This window comes from Salmo trutta, chromosome 18 (genome assembly GCF_901001165.1).
Source record: "Salmo trutta chromosome 18, fSalTru1.1, whole genome shotgun sequence".
Lineage (NCBI taxonomy): Eukaryota > Metazoa > Chordata > Actinopteri > Salmoniformes > Salmonidae > Salmo > Salmo trutta.
The window spans coordinates 38,493,110-38,512,216 of NC_042974.1; the positions used below are offsets into that span (position 1 = coordinate 38,493,110).

The following is a 19,107-nucleotide window of genomic DNA, read 5'->3' on the forward strand; positions in this document are numbered from 1 at the left end:
TGAAGCATAGGCGCAGGTATTTCAGCCTGACTGCAGTGCTTTTGAGAGTTCTCCAGTGCTCCACGGTCCATGCGCACTTTGTGGAGTGCTGTTGAGTCAGCTTTGTTTTAAAAAGTGAAAATAAAATCACTAATGCGGGTGAATCGACCCTTCCATACTAACGCATGCACCAGAATGTACACACATAGGAAAACACACACACACAGCAAGGGGTCTTTGTGCTTGTCTTATTGAACAGGCCTTGTGTGGAGCTGTTAACTGAGTGCTTTGAAAACAGGTAGGTAGACGAGGAAATACAATAGAGTTTCAACAGACTTTTGCTGGTATGGAGCCTGAGGGAGAGAAGACAGGCCGATTCTTTTCTGTCCAGCACTCAAAGGCTTCCCTTCTCCTCTAAATCAGTGACAGGGGTTATGCCTGTCCACCATTGAAAAGCTTCCCCCTTCCTCTCACTCCATGGCAAAGTGATAATGACCAACCTTTTGAAACATGTTGTTCCCTTCGAGTGGCGTGACGTAACATGATGGCACCTACTAGGTTATATAATCAAATCAATTGCTTTAAAAAAAGTACTGCTACCGAATGCATTGTGCTTTTAGAGAAACAAAGTCTGACTTTAGGCTACTTTTCAACTAATGTTACAATGATTCTAATTAGCCATTGACATGTTAAACATGGAAGGAACTTCTCAATAATAAGGGTGTTGTATGTAACATAACTATAAATAACTCACTCTTTCACATGTCTAGTGTCACATAAGTAAAGACATAAGAGGACACTAATGAGCATATATTACCTTGATCTTCAATGTTCAGGTTTTTGATCATCCACTGTACAATGTCAGAACCTGGAATGGAAAACAATATACATAAATACACCCAAAGCATACTGTACAGCACCTTTTAGCACAGTGATGTAAATTATAGAATGGAGTCGGCCTCTTTATTACATGTAAATTCCTCTCAGGTAGAACAATTGTGAGTGGGTAATTGTCAATCCAAAAAAATATGCTTTTATTACAGCAATTCGAGAGCTTGGGACTATAAGGTTTTATCTGCATTTTTGTCCAAATGTAGTTATTGACATAGCCTTGTCCTGTCCAATGTTCTCTACCTATATAGTACTCTAAATATCCCAATGCATGTTGTTAAATTCAAAAGAATACTAGATAAAAATTGCTGACACCATTTAAATCAGAACGTTAACTTCTCTAGGGTCTGTGGGACGCTACTGTCCCACATGGCCAACAACCAGTGAAATTCCAGAGAGCCAAATTCAAAAACAGAAATACTCATTATAACAATTCATGAAACATACAAGTGTTATACATGGGTTTAAAGATACACTTCTTGTTAATCCAACCACGGTGTCAGATTTCAAAAATACTTTACGGCGAAAGCAAACCATGCGATTATCTGAAAACAGAGCCCAGCAGACAAATCATTACAAACAGTAAGCCAAGTAGACGAGTAACCAAAGTCAGAAATAGTGATAAAATTAATCACTTACCTTTGATTATCTTCATATGGTTACACTCACAAAACTCCCAGTTACCAAATAAATGTTTGTTTTGTTCAATCAAGTCCCTCTTTATATAAAAAAAACTCTGTTTTGTTAGCGCGTTTTGTTCAGTAAAACACTGTCTCAAACAACAGGTGGTGAAATTGCAGAGCGTGAAACTCAACAAAACAGAAATTCTCATAATAAACATACATAAAAGATACAAATGTTATACATCAGCTTAAAGAAAAACTTATTGTTAATCCAACCACTGTGTCAGATTTCAAAAAGGCTTTACGGCGAAAGCAAACCATGCGATTATCTGAGAACAGCGCCCAGCAGACAAATCATTACAAACAGTTAGCAGCCAAGTAGACAAGTAACAAAAGTCAGAAATAGTGTTAAAATGTATCACTTACCTTTTTCATATGGTTGCACTCCGAAGATTCCATGTTCACAATAAATGTTTGTTTTGTTCGATAATGTCCCTCTTTATGTCCAAAAACCTCTGTTTTGTTGGTGCGTTTTGTTCAGTATTCCATTGGAACAAAGCGTGGTCACAAAAGACAGACGAAAAATCCAAAAAGTACCATAAAGGTTCGTAGAAACATGTCAAACGATGTTTATAATTAGTCCTCGAGTTGTTTTTGTCATAAATAATCTATAATATTTCAACAAAAGGCACGCTCATGGTCGCGCGCTGGCTTCATGTCTGGAAATTTCCACTGTCCACTCATTGAATGTGCTGTTTCTTCCTAATTTTTCAGAGTAAAAGCCTGAAACAATGCCTAAAGACTGGCCACATGTTGTAGAAGGCATAGAGATCGTGAACTGCGTCATAAGTCTTTGTATGGTGGATATGCTTTCAATGGAAAAACAGGCATTTCAAAATAAAGGCAGTTCTTGGAGGATTTTCCTCAGGTTTTCGCCTGCCATATCAGTTCTGTTATACTCACTGATATTATTTTAACAGTTTTGGAAACTTTAGAGTGTTTTCTATCCAAATCTACCATTCTACCATCTACCATTATATGCATATCCTAGCTTCTGGACCTGAATAGCAGGCAGTTTACTTTGGACACGCTTTTCATCCAAAATTCCGAATGCTGCCCCCTACCCTAGTGAGGTTAAAGCCAATTATCTCAGAATCATCTTTTTGCAGATAGAACCTTAGTCCCAAGCTCTCTCATTAGAAACCACCTAACTCTGTTCCCATTAATACAAATTACACCCCTGATAAGAGTGGCTGGAACAGTCATGGCATAACCTGTCTAACTAACGCTAAGGAGGACACCTTAATACATATACACTGATTATACCAAATATTGGGTGCCCTCAGAACAACCTCAATTCGTCGGGGGATGGATTCTACAAGGTGTCTAAAGCATTCCAGAGGGATGCTGGCCCATGTTGACTCCAATGTTTCCCACAGTTGTGTCAAGTTGGCTGGATGTCCTTTGGGTGGTGGACCATTCTTGATACGCACGGGAAACTGTTGAGCTCGAAAAACCCAGCAGCGTCGCAGTTCTTGACACAAACTGATGCGCCTGGCACCTACTACCATACCCTGTTCAAAGGCACTTAAATATTTTGTGTTGCCCATTCACCCTCTGAATGGCACACATACACAATACATATCTCAATTGTCTCAAGTCTTAAAAATCCTTCTTTAACCTGTCTCCTCTCCTTCATCTACAGTGATTGAAGTATTTTGTCACAGACAAGTGACATCAATAAGGGATCATAGCTTTCACCTGGTCAGTCTATGGTTATGGAATGAGCAGGTGTTCTTAATGTTTTGTATACTCAGTGCATAGTGTAATGCTCAAGAGTCGCCAACACTCAATGAGACATCTTATCTGCAGTACATCAGTGTTGCCGAACAACAGGGCAATATATGTAAGTTAAGATAGGCTAAAACAACTGGACAGAATAGAATACGCTTGGAAAGTGGAAATGTAAAATGAAATCAAAAAGTAAACATTGCTTGAGGCACCTTGCCATTTTGGAGACTAGCGGTAACTAATTAACGGTAAACACTTTCTGCATAGTGCATCTTTAAGACCGAAACGAAAGTAGGGAGGTTGGTCAAGGAGTATGGGTTGGTGTATAACACTACCGTCAGGAACAACTGTAGTATTATAGATAGCACTTCCCCTAATCATACGTTAATTCTCCAAAATGTTACAGATGTAGGATCTTAATTTGAGCCAGTCCCTTACAAAAATGAATTTGTTGCTGCAAGCTTCCTTATCAAGTTCTCCACATGAACAGTCAAGCTCAGCTTGTCATCCACCCACAGTCACAAATATTTGTACTTGCTCTATGTATGTCCATCCAATGTAGCAATGACATGATTAGTAACATGCCTGGCATTTGAAAATAACATTAATTTTGTTTTACCCAAACTACCACCACTTGAATAAAGAACAGTATCATCTGCATAAAAATGAACATCCGCTGTTTCAATATAATCCCACATGATGTTGATATATTGGGCCAAAATTAGAACCTTGGGGAACACCTGAGTACAACTCTAATACACATTGTGTATGATTTAATAGATCATTGTTAAACCAATCTAGAGCATGACCAGTCATTCCACAACATTTGAACCTTTGCACCAACACAGCATGGTCCACGGTGTCAAATGCCTTCGACAAATCAATAAAGACAGACACACAATGTAATTTCACATTTAGTTGATACCAGTTTCAATCTGTCAGTGCCACTGACTGACTGGCTAGCACTTAGCTAGCTAACATTAGCTATCATATTTTTGCACAATTCAGGTCATAGGTAGCATACTAACTAATGATTTGACCAAACACTTATATTTGTATGCGAATACATTGCCGTCTTTTAATACCAAGATGCAAGTCAATATGCTACTGTCACAGTTCAGTAGCATGTTAGCTTGTTCAACAGCTATGGTAGCTAGCTAGCTAGCAACAATATGAGTTGATTTGAAATCAAAGGAAAACTTTACTTTTGCAGATGGATACCCTTCCCCTACCCTTGATGTTGGAAGAGGCTGTATTGGGAGGAGGATGCATCACACCCTGGAAATATGTTTGTGTTGCACTCACTCATAAAACATGTTTAGAGTGATAAATGAGTGTAACATCTTGTCCTGACTGTCCTGTGAGGATCTGAATGGGTCAATGGATGACAATAACCAGACCTCTCTCACCCACAGAAGAGGGGAGGAGGGAACTGGGCCGGTTTGACAACTCACACCCTGTTGTAAATTAAAGGAAACGGAATCTAAGGCATCCCTCTCTAGTATTAACCATGTAATGTTCCTTTGTCTACAAAGATTCTTCCTGATGAAACTCTAATATGTTCAAGTGAATTCTGGAACAATATTTCTAACCTAAGAATGTGGGGAATGGTCGGAGATGATCTATAGAAAACTAATGTCACATTGGTTTTTATTTTGTGATGTCATTAAAACGGTTATAAAGGAAATACTGTAACTTGGAAAGTATATCCCCTTTTTCTGTCAAGTTTCCATCCTTAACGTTATATATGAAATATGAAAAATGATACAAGTATTTTTGTTAAGAAAGGAATGTGATTTTAGGAGCTATGACAAAATCTATCTTCTATAAACTGTGCACAGTAAGTAGCCACGCACCCGAGTGAGGTCAGAGAGCGTGTCAGGCTGATGGAACCGTCCCCTTCGGCCAGAGTGCATAAAAGGCATGGTAGAAGAGATTAACATTAGACCAGAAAGACGTGAGGCGGTAGCTACACATTTGAAATGGTTGGAACTTTGAATCTCAACATGAGGTGAAGAAGATAAACTAACCTCCCAGACTAGACCAGAACATCACCAGGCTGCAGCTGCGCGTTTAAAGTGGTTCAAACTCTGACTATCGACACAAGGTGGAGAGAGGAGAAAACTCCCCTCTCGGCGACAATCACTGGGACGACTGACCAGCTGTTCTAAGTCAAATATCTAGAAATGTGAATCTAAGTGGGACCATCCTACTACTCTTCAAATCATCCTACTGTACTGCTCTTCTTAAATCACTGTAGCTTACTACGCTCATCACCAATGGGAACCATCGACACGGCTGGCTAGCTATCTTCCAGAGTGAACAACATATGTTGTCAGTCTGTTAGGGACCTTTTTCTCATGTATTAAGTGTATGTTTATTCTGTGTTATTATTTAGTTAGCAAGTAAATAAATAGTTAAACAAACGTGTATAGTACTGAATCATGAGTAAGGCTGGAGTTTTAGCAGATGCATGAGGTTGTGACTGTTCAGAATGATAATATGATAAGAGGTTATGATTTAATACGTTGACAGTTTTATGGATGTGATAGGTAAAGTCCTGTAGAGTTTAATTCAGGAGATGGTAACTCTTTAAACAACTGCTTTCGTGGTGCCCCAAATTCCTAATGAGTTAATTGTTGCATTATTCATTTAATCAGGTAACAATTAAACATAGTTAGTTGATTTGATAAATAACAGTCATCAGATTAATGAACAATCTTCAAGGTTGATAAGGTAAGCAAATGCATGTATTATTCTCATAAATGTAGCCCATACATTCATTCTTTGAAACGAAACAAATTAGATACTTCATGGCTTTAAACTAGTAGCTAGCTCATCTTGATCAAGTGTTGTTCCTTATCTCTTTCTAGAATGAGTCAGTTACAAGGCAAAAATACAGATTTGAGGCCTTCAATCAAATTAAGGACAGAGAAATATGTGTGCACCAGACAGGTCAAGTCGTCTTGCATGCATGGCTTTGAGATGGAAATTAGAATAAAAAACTGTTGGGTTGTTTGGATGACCCAATTGCTTGGTTGCAGGCATTGGGTCAATAGTTGGGTTGTTTTCTGTAAATACAGCAAGGTTGGGTTATTGGTGCTGGGTTATTAAGGTTGGTCTATGGATATTTGACCCATCCAGTGGGTTAATTATCCCGCCACCAGCACGTGAAGTCTACCAGAATACTTGGAAGTATTCTATTTCTATTTCTAGTGCAACTGAGTGACTGACGAGTGGAACAACATAACAAAATATTAAGTCATAAGGGGTGAGGCATTGGGTGCGGATACGGTGGGAACATGTGAATCTGAGCAAGTGTGATGTCATTAATGTTTGTGGATATGTATGTAAATGTTAAGTTGTCTATTGTTTTTGTCAATGTATGTTTTTGTTCGTCAAAAAACTAAAACTATATTACATAAAAAGTATACTGAACAAAAATATAAACGCAACATGTAAAGTGTTGGTCCAACATTTCATGAGGTGAAATAAAAGATCCCAGAAATGTTCCATACGCACAGAAATATTATTTCTCTCAAATGTTGTGAACTAATTTGTTTACATCATTGTTAGGGAGCATTTCTCCTTTGCCAAGATAATCCATCCACCTGACAGGTGTGGCATTTCAAGAAGCTGATTAAACAGTATGATCATTAAACTGGTGTACCTTGTGCTGTGGACAGTAAAAGGCAACTCTGTGCAGTTTTGTCACACAACAAAATGCCACAGATGTCGCAAGTTTTGAAGGAGCGTGCAGTTGACACGCTAACCTTAGGAATGTCCACCAGAGTTGTTGCCATAAATTTTAATGATCATTTCCAACATTGTTTCAGAGAATTTGTCAGTACGTACAACCAGCCTCACAACCACAGACCACGTGTAACCACGCCAACACCGGACCTACACATCCTGCTTCTTCACTTGCGGGATCATCTGAGATCAGCCACCTGGACAGCTGATGAAACTGAGGTGTATTTCTGTCTGTAATAAAGCCCTTTTTCAGGGGGAAAAAATCATTCTGATTGGCTGGGCCTGGCTCCCCAGTAGCTGGCCCTATATCTACGCCACCTGCCCAGTCATGTGAAATCCATAGATTAGGGCCTAATGAATTTAGTTAAATTGACTGATTAACGTATATGAACTGTAACTCAGAAAAATCCTTGAAATTGTTGCATGTTGCGTTTCTATTTTTGTTCAGGATAAAATGCTCTGCTTTACTACAGATTGCTCAGGACTTCTACATTTGAAACCCATTTTAACTGGATCGCGGTCTTCAAAGACAAAACTTTCCTTCGCCAGCCCAGAGAGAAGCAGGCCCAAGATGTTCTCTCTGAAATGCAGTTATAGTTTGAAATGACCCTGCTGGTGGGGTCTCAGATGCTCATTTATTTATAGCCTGAAACGATTAAGTGATTCACTAAACATTCTTCTCTCCAGATACACAAGGTGACATTGCTTTAAGACTTCTGCCAGTGGTCCTCCCAACACCAGTCTACAAAATAGTCAGGAAGATATTCATACCCAGCTTCAATTAGACCAGACAGTCCTTCACTGACTTGCAGCCTGTAAGTTTAAATCGTGGATAGGCATTGGGAGATTGATGGGGAAATTAGATGGCATTTTGTAAACCTTGAATGAAAGGAACAGCATACTTACGCATAACTGCACACTCCAAGACATAAGCTAGGTTTCCATCCAATTTGCGACAGATTTTAATGCAAATGTTATAAAATCTGCATATAATAATATGTGCGTTTCCAGCATACAGACTTTTTGCGGATAAAAGGCTGTGCGTGATGACGTTTTGCACATACAAATAACGTTTGCAGTTAAATTCCCATGTACCGGAACATTTTTAAAATAGTTAAATCACATATTGAACTCTACTGATGGTTTCGTTATATACAGGGTGTCTGCGGATCCTTAAAAGTCTTAAATGACTTTATCTAAATTAAAGGCCTTAATAAAAATCTTACATTTTCCACAACACATTTTTCAAAGGTCTTAAAAAAAGTAGACTGGGAGATGGACTACTTTTTATTACGTTCCGATTTACTTCAATGGAAGGAAGGCATTTAAGCTTGAGTCACGCACAGAGCGGAACCACACTTAGTAACTTTCCCGCAGCTGTCAGAAGTCAGCGAGACACTCCTGACTGTTGGCTGCTTTTCTCTCACGCTGCTGGTGTGTTCGTCTGTTAGCTAGCAAATATTGGCTGTGGTGAAGAAGGTAGACTCTAAACTACGCTAGACAGTTAATGTTAGTCTGCAGCTACCATCGGGAAGTGCAAATTCAACAAGAATTGGTTGGAGAACAGCAACTTTACTTCGTGGTTGAAATCAATTGGCACTATGGGAACTAAAGCTGTAGAATCCCATATGCAGTGTGAAAAACAACAAACCACTGTGAAAAGCCGGCAACAAACGCCCGGAATTTCTCAGTTCTGTTCAGTCGTCTCCGCCACAGTACCACAGACGACAGTCCCAATTACAGCCAGACATGTTAGCACTCAAACAACCTTGTTGCAGGGAACAGCAGCATCACGCGATCTCCCGAACAACATTTGGCTCTACGCCGACACTAAAAGCAGAGGTGCTATGGGAGTCTAAACTCCGTGGCGAGGCGTCAGTCCTATATTGCCAATGAGGAATTTGGAGAGGTCTTTCAGGTGATGTTCCCCAACGAAAGCCTCAACCAAAGGACAAAAAGTTCAAAACTGGACCTGCATGTATGCTATTGGGAGGGAGATTGCATTCAGTCAAGGTATCTGGGGTCACAGTTCATGGGGCATGCAACAGCTCGGGATTTACTACATTTCAAAGTAAATAATCAATCAATTGATTTAATTATTGTTAATGTTATTTATATTATTTATTAGCAAATGTTAGTTAATTGTCACAGTTGCGTTCACATTGTTTGCTCATTAGCTAATTATGGAAATTTATCAGGATCTATTCAACAGTAGCATAGGGAAATCTACCGAAGATGCCATTTAATAGCATTAGGCTATTCCATATCTTTTGTTGCCTCGTTTTGGTCAGTAGACTTGGCTACTTTAAATGTTATACAGTAGGGATGCACGATATATCGGTGAACATATCGGAATCGGCCGATATTAGCTAAAAATGGCAACATCAACATCGGCCCTATGTCTAGTTTAACGCCAATGTACAAAACCGATGTCAAAGCTGACGTGCATACCTATATAACGTAGGTATATGACGTAATGATGCCACATAAAATGTTGCGCTACCCGTGCAACATAGCATTCCTAACCTAGCCCACAATGTCTGCTGTGTGGATCAAGCAGTCAACAACTCAAGCAGTCATTTGAAAGAGTAAGAAAATTTCAGCGAGACAACTCAAAGGCGAAATCCATTAACGCCAAGATAATGGAATTCATTGCCCTTGACAATCAACCGTTCTCTGTTATGGGTGATGTTGGCTTTCGCCGACTGGTCGAGCTCCGGTACACACTACCAAGTGCGCTATTTTTCAGATGTTGCCCTACTGACTTACACAGTAATAGCGTCACTGCTATTAGCTTCACAACTAACATTTGGACCAGCGATATCAGCCCCATGAGCATGCTGAGTCTGACAGCACAGTGGGTCGTCGAGGATTTTGTACTGAGAAAAGTCGTATTGCATGCTCATGAATGTGCTGGTTGAATGTGCATGGCATTTGAGAACATGTCTGAAAACTTGGAAACATGAACACACTTAGCTAGCTCCATTCAAACAACTGACTCGAGAAAAAAGCTCATCAACTGCGCCTGCAGCAGACGTGATACCCTCTGTCATGGCATTGAAATGCTTGCTCAACAAAACTGCCGACACAGGCTGTGAATAAGTGATTCGGTGGCATTCTCTCTTTACTGTGTCGCCACAATGCTCGATGCTATGTACAAGGACCGCTACTTCGATGCAGACAAGAAACAGAGTTTACGTGAAATGTTACATACACAGCTGGACAAGATGGAAACGGACACAGTGACAGTGCGCCCCCGAGGAAGAGAGGCCACGGACAGACAGAGCTGAAACTTCACTGCTTGACATGTATGAGGAAATCCTGGTTGACAATGAAATGACTGAACAAATGAACAACGAAACAGCACAGCAAGTAAGTGAAAGAAATCGGTTTTTATTATGTTTTACTGGTAATGGGGACTTAAGTAAATGCCAACAAAATAACTTTTTGGTCAGTGTGTGTGTGTGTGTGTGTGTGTAACCTTTATTTAACTAGGCAAGTCAGTTAAGAACAAATTCTTATTTACAATGACGGCCGATCCCAGCCAAACCGTGACGACTCTGGGCCAATTGTGCGCCGCCGTATGGGACTCCCAATCACCGCCCGGATGTGATAAGGCCTGGATTCGAACCAGGGACCGTAGTGACGCCTCTTGCACTGAGAGGCAGTGCCTTAGACTACTGTGTTCATGTGTGTGTGTGTTAACTATTTAACTGTACTAGAATGCTTAAAAGGCCGCAAAAATGTTAAATATCGGTTATCGGTATCGTTGTCACGTATACTCCCTCTCCGGCCTCTAGGTCATCAGGCTGCTGATTATCCCGCACACCTGTCACCATTGTCAAGGGCACCAGTGCCTCATGACACTCACCTGGATTCCATCACCTCCTTGATTATCTGTCACTCCCCTTGGTTCTTTCCTCAGGTGTTATTGACTCAGTTTCATGTTGGTGCGTTGTTTGTGTTTCGTGTTTATTGTTTTGTTTATTTATTTAAACACTCACTCCCTGTCCTTGCTTCCCGACTCTCAGCGCACTCGTTATAGAATAACACCTCACCTAAGGGAAGCATAAGGAAGTGTTTTTTGTGTCAGTGTGAATGACGTCGGGTCCGGGAGCCGCTACAGGCTCTCATGCCTCAGCCAGATTGTCAGGCTCCACTTCCTCAACCAGATTGTCAGGCTCCACTTCCTCAGCCAGATTGTCAGGCTCCACTTCCTCAGCCAGATCGTCGGGCTTTCATGCCTCCGCCGGATCGCCAAGCTCCCCTGCTTCCACCGGCTCGTCAGGCTCCCCTGCCTCAGCCGACGTGACAGGTTCCCGCGCCTCAGCCGACGTGACAGGTTCCCGCTCCTCAGGCGACGTGACAGGTTCCCGCGCCTCAGCCGACGTGACAGGTTCCCGCGCCTCAGCCGACGTGATAGGTTCCCGCACCTCCGCAGGGGTGACCGGTCCGCTCCGCTCCTGATCCCCAGGTTCGTCCCCTTTGTTGGCATCCTGCAGCAGAAGCCGTGTGTTGGGGAGGGGGTACTGTCACGTATACTCCCCCACCGACCTCTAGGTCATCAGGCTGCTGCTTATCCCGCACACCTGTCACCATTGTCAAGCGCACCTGCGCCTCATGACACTCACATGGACTCCATAACCTCCTTGATTATCTTACCTATATCTGTCATTCCCCTTGGTTCTTTCCTCAGGTGTTATTGACTCTGTTTCATGTTGGTGTGTTGTTTGTGTTTCATGTTTATTGTTTTGTTCATTTATTAAAACACTCACTCCCTGTACTTTCTTCCCGACTCTCAGCGCACTTGTTACAATCGTTTTCTTTTTTGGCAAGGAAAATATCAGACATTGGCATCAGCCAAAAATGTAATATCGGTGCATCACTATTATACAGTACCAGTCAAAGGTTTGGACACACCTACTAATTCCAGGGTTTTTCTTTACTTCTACTATTTTCTACATTGTAGAATAATAGCGAAGACATCAAAACTATGGAATCGTGTAGTAACCAAAAAAGTGTTAAATAAATCAAAATATATTTGAGATTCTTCCAAGTTGCCACCATTTGCCTTGACAGCTGTGCACACTCTTGGCATTCTCTCAACCAGCTTCATGAGGTAGTCACCTGGAATGCATTTCAATTAACAGGTGTGCCTTGTTAAAAGTTAATTTGTGGAATTTCTTTCCTTAACGCGTTTGAGCCAATCAGTTGTGTTGTGACAAGGTAAGGGTGGTATACAGAAGATAGCCCTATTTGGTAAAATACCAAGTCCATATTATGGCAAGAACAGCTCAAAAAAGCAAAGAGAAATGACAGTCCATTAAGACATGAAGGTCAGTCAATCTGGGACATTAAGTAATTTGAAAGTTTCTTCAAGTGAAGCCGCAAAAACCATCAAGCGTTATGATGAAACAGGCTCTCATGACGACCGCCACCGTAAAGGAAGACTCAGAGTTACCTCTGCTGCAGAGGATAAGTTCATTCGAGATAAGTTCATTCAGATTTCAGCCCAAATAAATGCTTCACAGAGTTCAAGTAACAGACACATCTCAAAATCAACTGTTCAGAGGAGACTGCGTGAATCATGCCTTCATGCAGATTTACCACTACTAAAGAACACCAAAAATAAGAAGAGACTTGCTTGGGCCAAGAAACGCGCACAATGGACATTAAACCGGGGGAAATCTGTCCTTTGGTCTGATGAGTTCAAATTTGAGATTTTTGGTTCCAACCGCCGTGTCTTTGTGAGACGCAGAATAGGTGAACGGATGATGTCCGCATGTATGGTTCCCACCGTGAAGTATTTAGGAGGTGGTGTGAAGGTGTGGGGGTGCTTTGCTGGTGACACTGATTTATTTAGAATTCAAGGCACACTTAACCAGCATGGCTATCACAGCATTCTACAGCGATACGCCATCCCATCTGGTTTGGGCTTAGTGGGACTATCATTTGTTTTTCAACAGGACAATGACCCAAAACATCTCCAGGCTATGTAAGGGCTATTTGACCAAGAATGGGCCTGGTCAACCCAATCGACCGACCTCAACCCAATTGAGATGGTTTGGGATGAGTTGGACCGCAGAGTGAAGAAAAAGCAGTCAACAAATGCTCAGCATATGTGGGAACTCCTTCAAGACAGTTGGAAAAGCATTCCTAAATGATAGATAACTATCTGCTGCCTGCATCCTCACTATTGTATTAAGTTATTTAGCACTATTTATGACCCATTATCCCTCTGTCAGGAACTGCAGAGAAAAGCCAATGTAGGAGAGCCTACTGTCCTAGAGTTTAGGAGGGACTGCATGAAGGGTATGTCAAACATCCTAAAGAAAGTGCAGGACAAGAGCCCCCTGAAATACCTCACCGGAAGACAGATTGCGGGTTTGGACCCCATTGTCATGTATTCTGACCCAGACTGGAGCCAGGGAAGGATGAGCAGTCTTGTGCAGAAGATTCTGGAAAAGGTTTTGTTCCCGATTATTAACAAATGTATACACAATTATATAAGTGAAAGTGAAAGAAGCCTATCTGATGTAATATAATGACAAATTTTCACTTATTTCCTTTCATCTGTTTTGTTTCAGGTGACGTGATTACCCAACAGTTTGGGAACTACTTATCCCGAGGCCAAAAGTGAGCACTTCCTCTCTTTCCGGCCCACAGAGACGAGGCTGGATGTGTTCCTACATGGCTTCCCATGGGCAGGCAACCATCGAGAGAGGCTTCTCCATCAACAAGGAGGTGGAAACCTGTAACATGCAGGAAGGCCCAGTCATCGCTCAGAGACTGGTGTGTGATTATGTCATTGGGGGGTGTCAAGGTCCCTCTCACCAAGGAGCTGCTGACATCTGCTGGATCAGCAAGGTTAAAATACAGAGCACACCTGGACCAGGAGAAGAGGAAGAAGGAAAGTGCTGTGCAAGGGCAAAAGAGAAAGGCTGCAGAAGACCACATAGATTTTTTAAGTAACCTTTATTTTACTAGGCAAGTCAATTAAGAACAAATTCTTATTTACAATGACAGCCTACTGGGGAACAATGGGTTAAATGCCTTGTTCAACGTGTTATACAAATCAAAATATATTTTACACTTTAGATTCTTCAATGTAGCCACCATTTGCCTTGATGACAGCTTTGCACACTCTTGGCATTCTCTCAACCAGCTTCATGGGGAATGTTTTCCAACAGTATTGAAGGCGTTCCCACATATGCTGAGCACTTGTTGCCTGCTTTTCCTTCCCTCTGCCGTCCAACTCATCCCAAACCATGTCAATTGGGTTTAGGTCAGGTGATTGTGGAGGCTAGGTCATCTGATGCAGCACTCCATCACTCTTGGTCAAATACCCCTTACCTGGAGGTGTGTTTTGGGTCATTGTTCCACGAAGCGCAAACCGGATGGGATGGCGTATCGCTGCAGAATGCTGTGGTAGCTATGCTGGTTAAGTGTGCCTTGAATTCTAAATAAATCACGACAGTCACCAGCAAAGCAACATCACACCTCCTCCTCGATGCTTCACGGTGGGAACCACACATGTGGAGAAAATCTGTTCACCTGCTCTGTGTCTGGAACCAAAAATCTCTATTTTGTGAAGCATTTATCTGAGGTGCAGTTAACTCTAATGAACTTATCCTCTGCGGCAAAGGTAACTCTGGGTCTTCCTATCCTGTGGCGGTCCTCATGAGAGCCAGTTTCATCATAGCAATTGATGGTTTTTGCGACTGCACTTAAAGAAGCTCAAAGTTCTTGACATTTTCCGGATTGACTGACCTTCATGTCTTTAAAGTCTTTTTTCTTTGCATATTTGAGCTGTTTTTGCCATAATTAACATACTCGTTAATTGAAATGCATTCCAGGTGACTGCCTCGTGAAGCTGGTTGACAGAATGCCAAGAGTGTGCAAAGCTGTCATCAAGGCAAAGGGTGGATACTTTAAAGAATCTGAAATATCAAATATATTTTGATTTGTTTAACACTTTTTTTGGTTACTACATGATACCATGTGTTTTATTTAATAGTTTTGGTGTCTATTATTCTACAACGTAGAAAATAGTAAAAATAAAGAAAAACCTTGGAATAAGTAGGTGTGTCCAAACTTTTGATTGATACATAGCGTCCTCAATTACCTCATACCCCTGTACATCGACTTGGTACTGGTACTCCCTGTATATACTGTAGCTATGTTATTTTTACTCATTATTCTTACTCTTTATTCATTTTGTATTTATTCCTTGTGTCACTATTTCAATGTTGTTGTTTTTTATATTGAACTCTGCATTAGACCCAAGCCACCCCCTGTACCCGGACTTTGAACTACACCCCTCTGGGCGCAGGTATAGGGCACCCCTCAGCAGGAAAAACAGAACTAGACAATCATTTGTGCCAGGTGTGAAATCCCTCCTAAATAGCTCGGGCTAATGTTCCTATCGACTCAGTAAGGCCAGCAGGCTAGTCTTTAAAAAAAAATTATGTTTTATTGGTATGTAACTGTTATGAAAGTTGTATTATCAATTCTGTTTTGTATTTAAACGGCACTTTAACATGACACTGCAACTAAATTTCCCCATGGGGACAATAAAGTCAGTAAGTAAGTAAGTATTGTTGGAAAATTACCTGTAAGTTAGCATTTCAGTGTTAGTTTACAAAGCATGTGACAAATAACATTTGATTTGATTTGCTCCTTTGAGACCCCTCTTTCAAAGTCACTGATATCTCTTCTTCTGGCCATGGTAGCCAAAATAATGGCCAACTGGGAATTTTTATACATGACAATAAGCAAGGTGGGATGTTAATTGCTTAATTAACTAAGGAGCCACACCTGTGTGGAAGCAACTGCTTTCAACATACTTTGTATCCCTCATTTACACAAGTATTTCCTTTATTTTGGCAGTTACCCGTATGTATGAAAATACCCTCAAATAAAAGGTGACATTCTGTACTTAAATCCAAAATGCTGGAGTATAGAGCCATGTTTAAAATATGTAGCTTCACTGTCCAAATACATCTGGAGGGGAGTTTATGTGTGTCTCAATTAACACACTATTGAACTGCAGCTATTACTAAAGAGAGGGCATTTAATTTTAACCGAATGCTGAGCAACACTGAATAAGAATGAACAGAACAGCTCATCCATTCATCTTGTGGCTGTGCTATTCATTTAGGCCCCGGAATACTTTACTGTTCCAGGAACCCTACTAGCATTACATCAACTGTTCTGTTTGTATACTCTGGGGAAAGTCACTAGTGAAGGACTTAAGTGATAATGCACGAGAAGCCGGTGTTTGGAGGATATATTGGCACGGTGTTGTTAGGCCTGAGATGAAGTCGAGGGCCGCCAAACCGTGCCAATATATCCTCCAAACGCAGGCTCTGAGGGCATTATCCCCTTGTTACAACGGGTTACCAACATATTCAAATATTGATTGACAGATTTTCATTAAAAACACTATTTTGATGAATTTATTCATACTATTTCATCCATCCACAAGATAGAGTCCCGAAACAAATCTAGGGTTGCTACCTAAGCCGGCTGGTTGTTCGTTCTATTTGTTCGGTTGCCAGAGACGCGGCCCAGTCGTTCAGTCTTTTTAGTTCTGTATCTATGGACGCGACTCAGTTGTTCATTCTAAATGTTCCATTGCCATTCTGGCTGGCAACGGTCTTATCCTTTGCTTGCTAGCTAGCCAACTACGGCTAACTTACAGTCACGTCAAACAGTGCAGACAGAATAACAACAGTAGCTGCATTTGTTTAAGCTGTTTTATAGTGACATTTATTTGGATACATCCATAACAATGAGCTAATGAGGCACGATTTCGCCTGGCATATAAAATGTGCTCTCTCATTAGGACAGTGTTGTTCAGAGGAGTTAGCCAACAACACAGCTAACACACAATCAAAGACTGCAAACTAGCTGCACATGTTTTGTTTGACATTTTTTCAATTGACATTTCTTTGTATATACCCATAAAAATGATGCCAGCTAATTCATGATTTCGACTGGCTGAGAAACACTGCCTGCTTCTCTCTCTTGTCCTGACTCCCGACCCCTACACGTGCATTACTATGGGACACTTGGAGATCGAATTTGAATATTGAAACAATGTTACAAATATCGGAGAGCCAGACAAGAAAGTTTATACAAATCTCCGCTGTTGAAAACTAAATGTTATTCTGAAAGAAATGTGAGATAATGTCTAGATGCTTTTTATAGTGGAGATAAAGTTTATAACTTCCCTGCCTGGGCTGATGAAACAGTGGATTGCGCAGTCAGATGGAACAAAGTAAACAGGCATTTTAACGTCATAGATTTAGCCGGTGGTAACTTGTGAAATAGACACTGGCTGGAATGCGCTTCCAACCAATCCGCATTTAGGATTAGACCCACCCGTTGTATAATGAATAATGACAACTAAGACACACCCTGGCCGATTCTAGATCTGTTGTTTGCAGTCCTGCAAAGGGAATAAGCATACCACTTTTGCATAAGGTGTTATAGAGAACAAGCCACATTTATAACGCTATCTAGCCTTTGAAATTTCCATAAGCAATGTTTTCAGTTTTGAGTTTTTGTTGCTCAACCTTAGGTTCTCTTTTCAGAACTCTGGACAGTTCCCTGCAACATTATTCTGTCTACTCTCTGGTTTACGTAAATTAGTTTTCAGAACCACCGACGGCTCTCTAAGTCAGTCAGAATCTAAAAGTCCTTATTACCTGTCATTACCATTTCAATATACACTGAGTAAACAAAACATTAAGAACACCTTCTCTTTCTATGACATCGACTGACTAGGTGAGTCCAGGTAAAAGCTATGATCCGTTATTGATGTCACTTGTTAAATTAACTTCAATCAGTGTAGATGACGGGGAGGAGACAGGTTAAAGGACTTTTAAGCCTTGAGACAAGTGAGACATGGATGTGTATGTGTGCCATTCAGAGGGTGAATGAGATAAGACAATCAAAGTGCCCTTGAACAGGGTATGGTAATAGGTGCCATGTGCACCGGTTGGTGTTATGAACTGCAGCGCTGCTGGGTTTTTCACGCTCAACAGTTTCCTGTGTGTATCAAGAATGGTCCACCATGCAACTCAAGGTGTTCCTAATGTTTGGTATACTCCGTGTATTAGCACAAAAGCTTTAGTTAAATCAAGACTTTTACCTGAAAAAACACTTGGAATCTTGGATAAAAAACTTTTCACAGTGCGGATAGGAATTCCATTCTTCTCATCCTGCATGCGTGCTATTACGTCCTCCATCTGGAAGAAATGAGAGAAGACATTATTTAAGATAACATAGGATTATTATTGTCTGGAGGAGAGACTGAGGAAAGAGGCTGAAATGAGGGAGTGGTGTCTTACTGAGTTCTGAATGGCCTCTGTGACACAGATCTGGGTTGGATATTTGCAGCAGAGACACTTCTCATATCAATGTCAGTCTATGTTATTGGATTAGTGCTAATTGAGTTTATCAACTCTTACAGCAAAGTTTCTGCCTAATGTTTCCCCATCCTACGTGTCTTAAAACAAACAGGACAGAACAAAATGTCACAAAAAATACATCTCAGATACATTTAAAAGGACACTGTGATGAATAAAATCACACCTTTGAGCTAAAACCTAAAAGAAAGGCTGCCTGCCTACCTTACAGTGAAATGCTTACTTACAGGCTCTAACCAACAATGCAATTTGTAAGTAAAAAAAAAGGTATTAGATAAGTAAAGAAATATAAACAATAGTTAAAAAAGACAGTGAAAAATAACAGTAGCGAGGCTATATACAGTAGCGAGGCTATAACAGTAGCGAGGCTATATACAGCACCGGTTAGTCGGGCTGATTGAGGTAGTATGTACATGTAGGTATGGTTAATGTGACTATGCATATATGATAAACAGAGAGTAGCAGTAGCGTAAAAGAGGGGTTGGCAGGTGGTGGGTGGCGGGACACAATGCAGATAGTCCGGGTAGCCAATGTGCGGGTGCACCGGTTGGTCGGGCAAATTGAGGTAGTATGTACATGAATGTATAGTTAAAGTGACTATGCATATATGATAAACAGAGAGTAGCAGCAGCGTA

The 19,107-nt window shown here is 41.0% G+C and overlaps 1 protein-coding gene across 2 annotated transcripts in view; it reads right to left on the reverse strand.

Moving 5' to 3' along the window:
- Positions 1 to 19,107, reverse strand: part of LOC115153274 (regulator of G-protein signaling 7) — a 108,548-nt gene that overhangs the window by 24,876 nt on the left and 64,565 nt on the right. For both annotated transcript variants that reach the window (XM_029698538.1, XM_029698539.1), the window contains exons 3-4: positions 18,196 to 18,292; positions 797 to 847 (exon numbers count right to left, since the gene is read on the reverse strand). In XM_029698538.1, the coding sequence (XP_029554398.1) occupies positions 797 to 847; positions 18,196 to 18,292 (148 nt within the window). The remainder of the gene's footprint in view (positions 1 to 796; positions 848 to 18,195; positions 18,293 to 19,107) is intronic.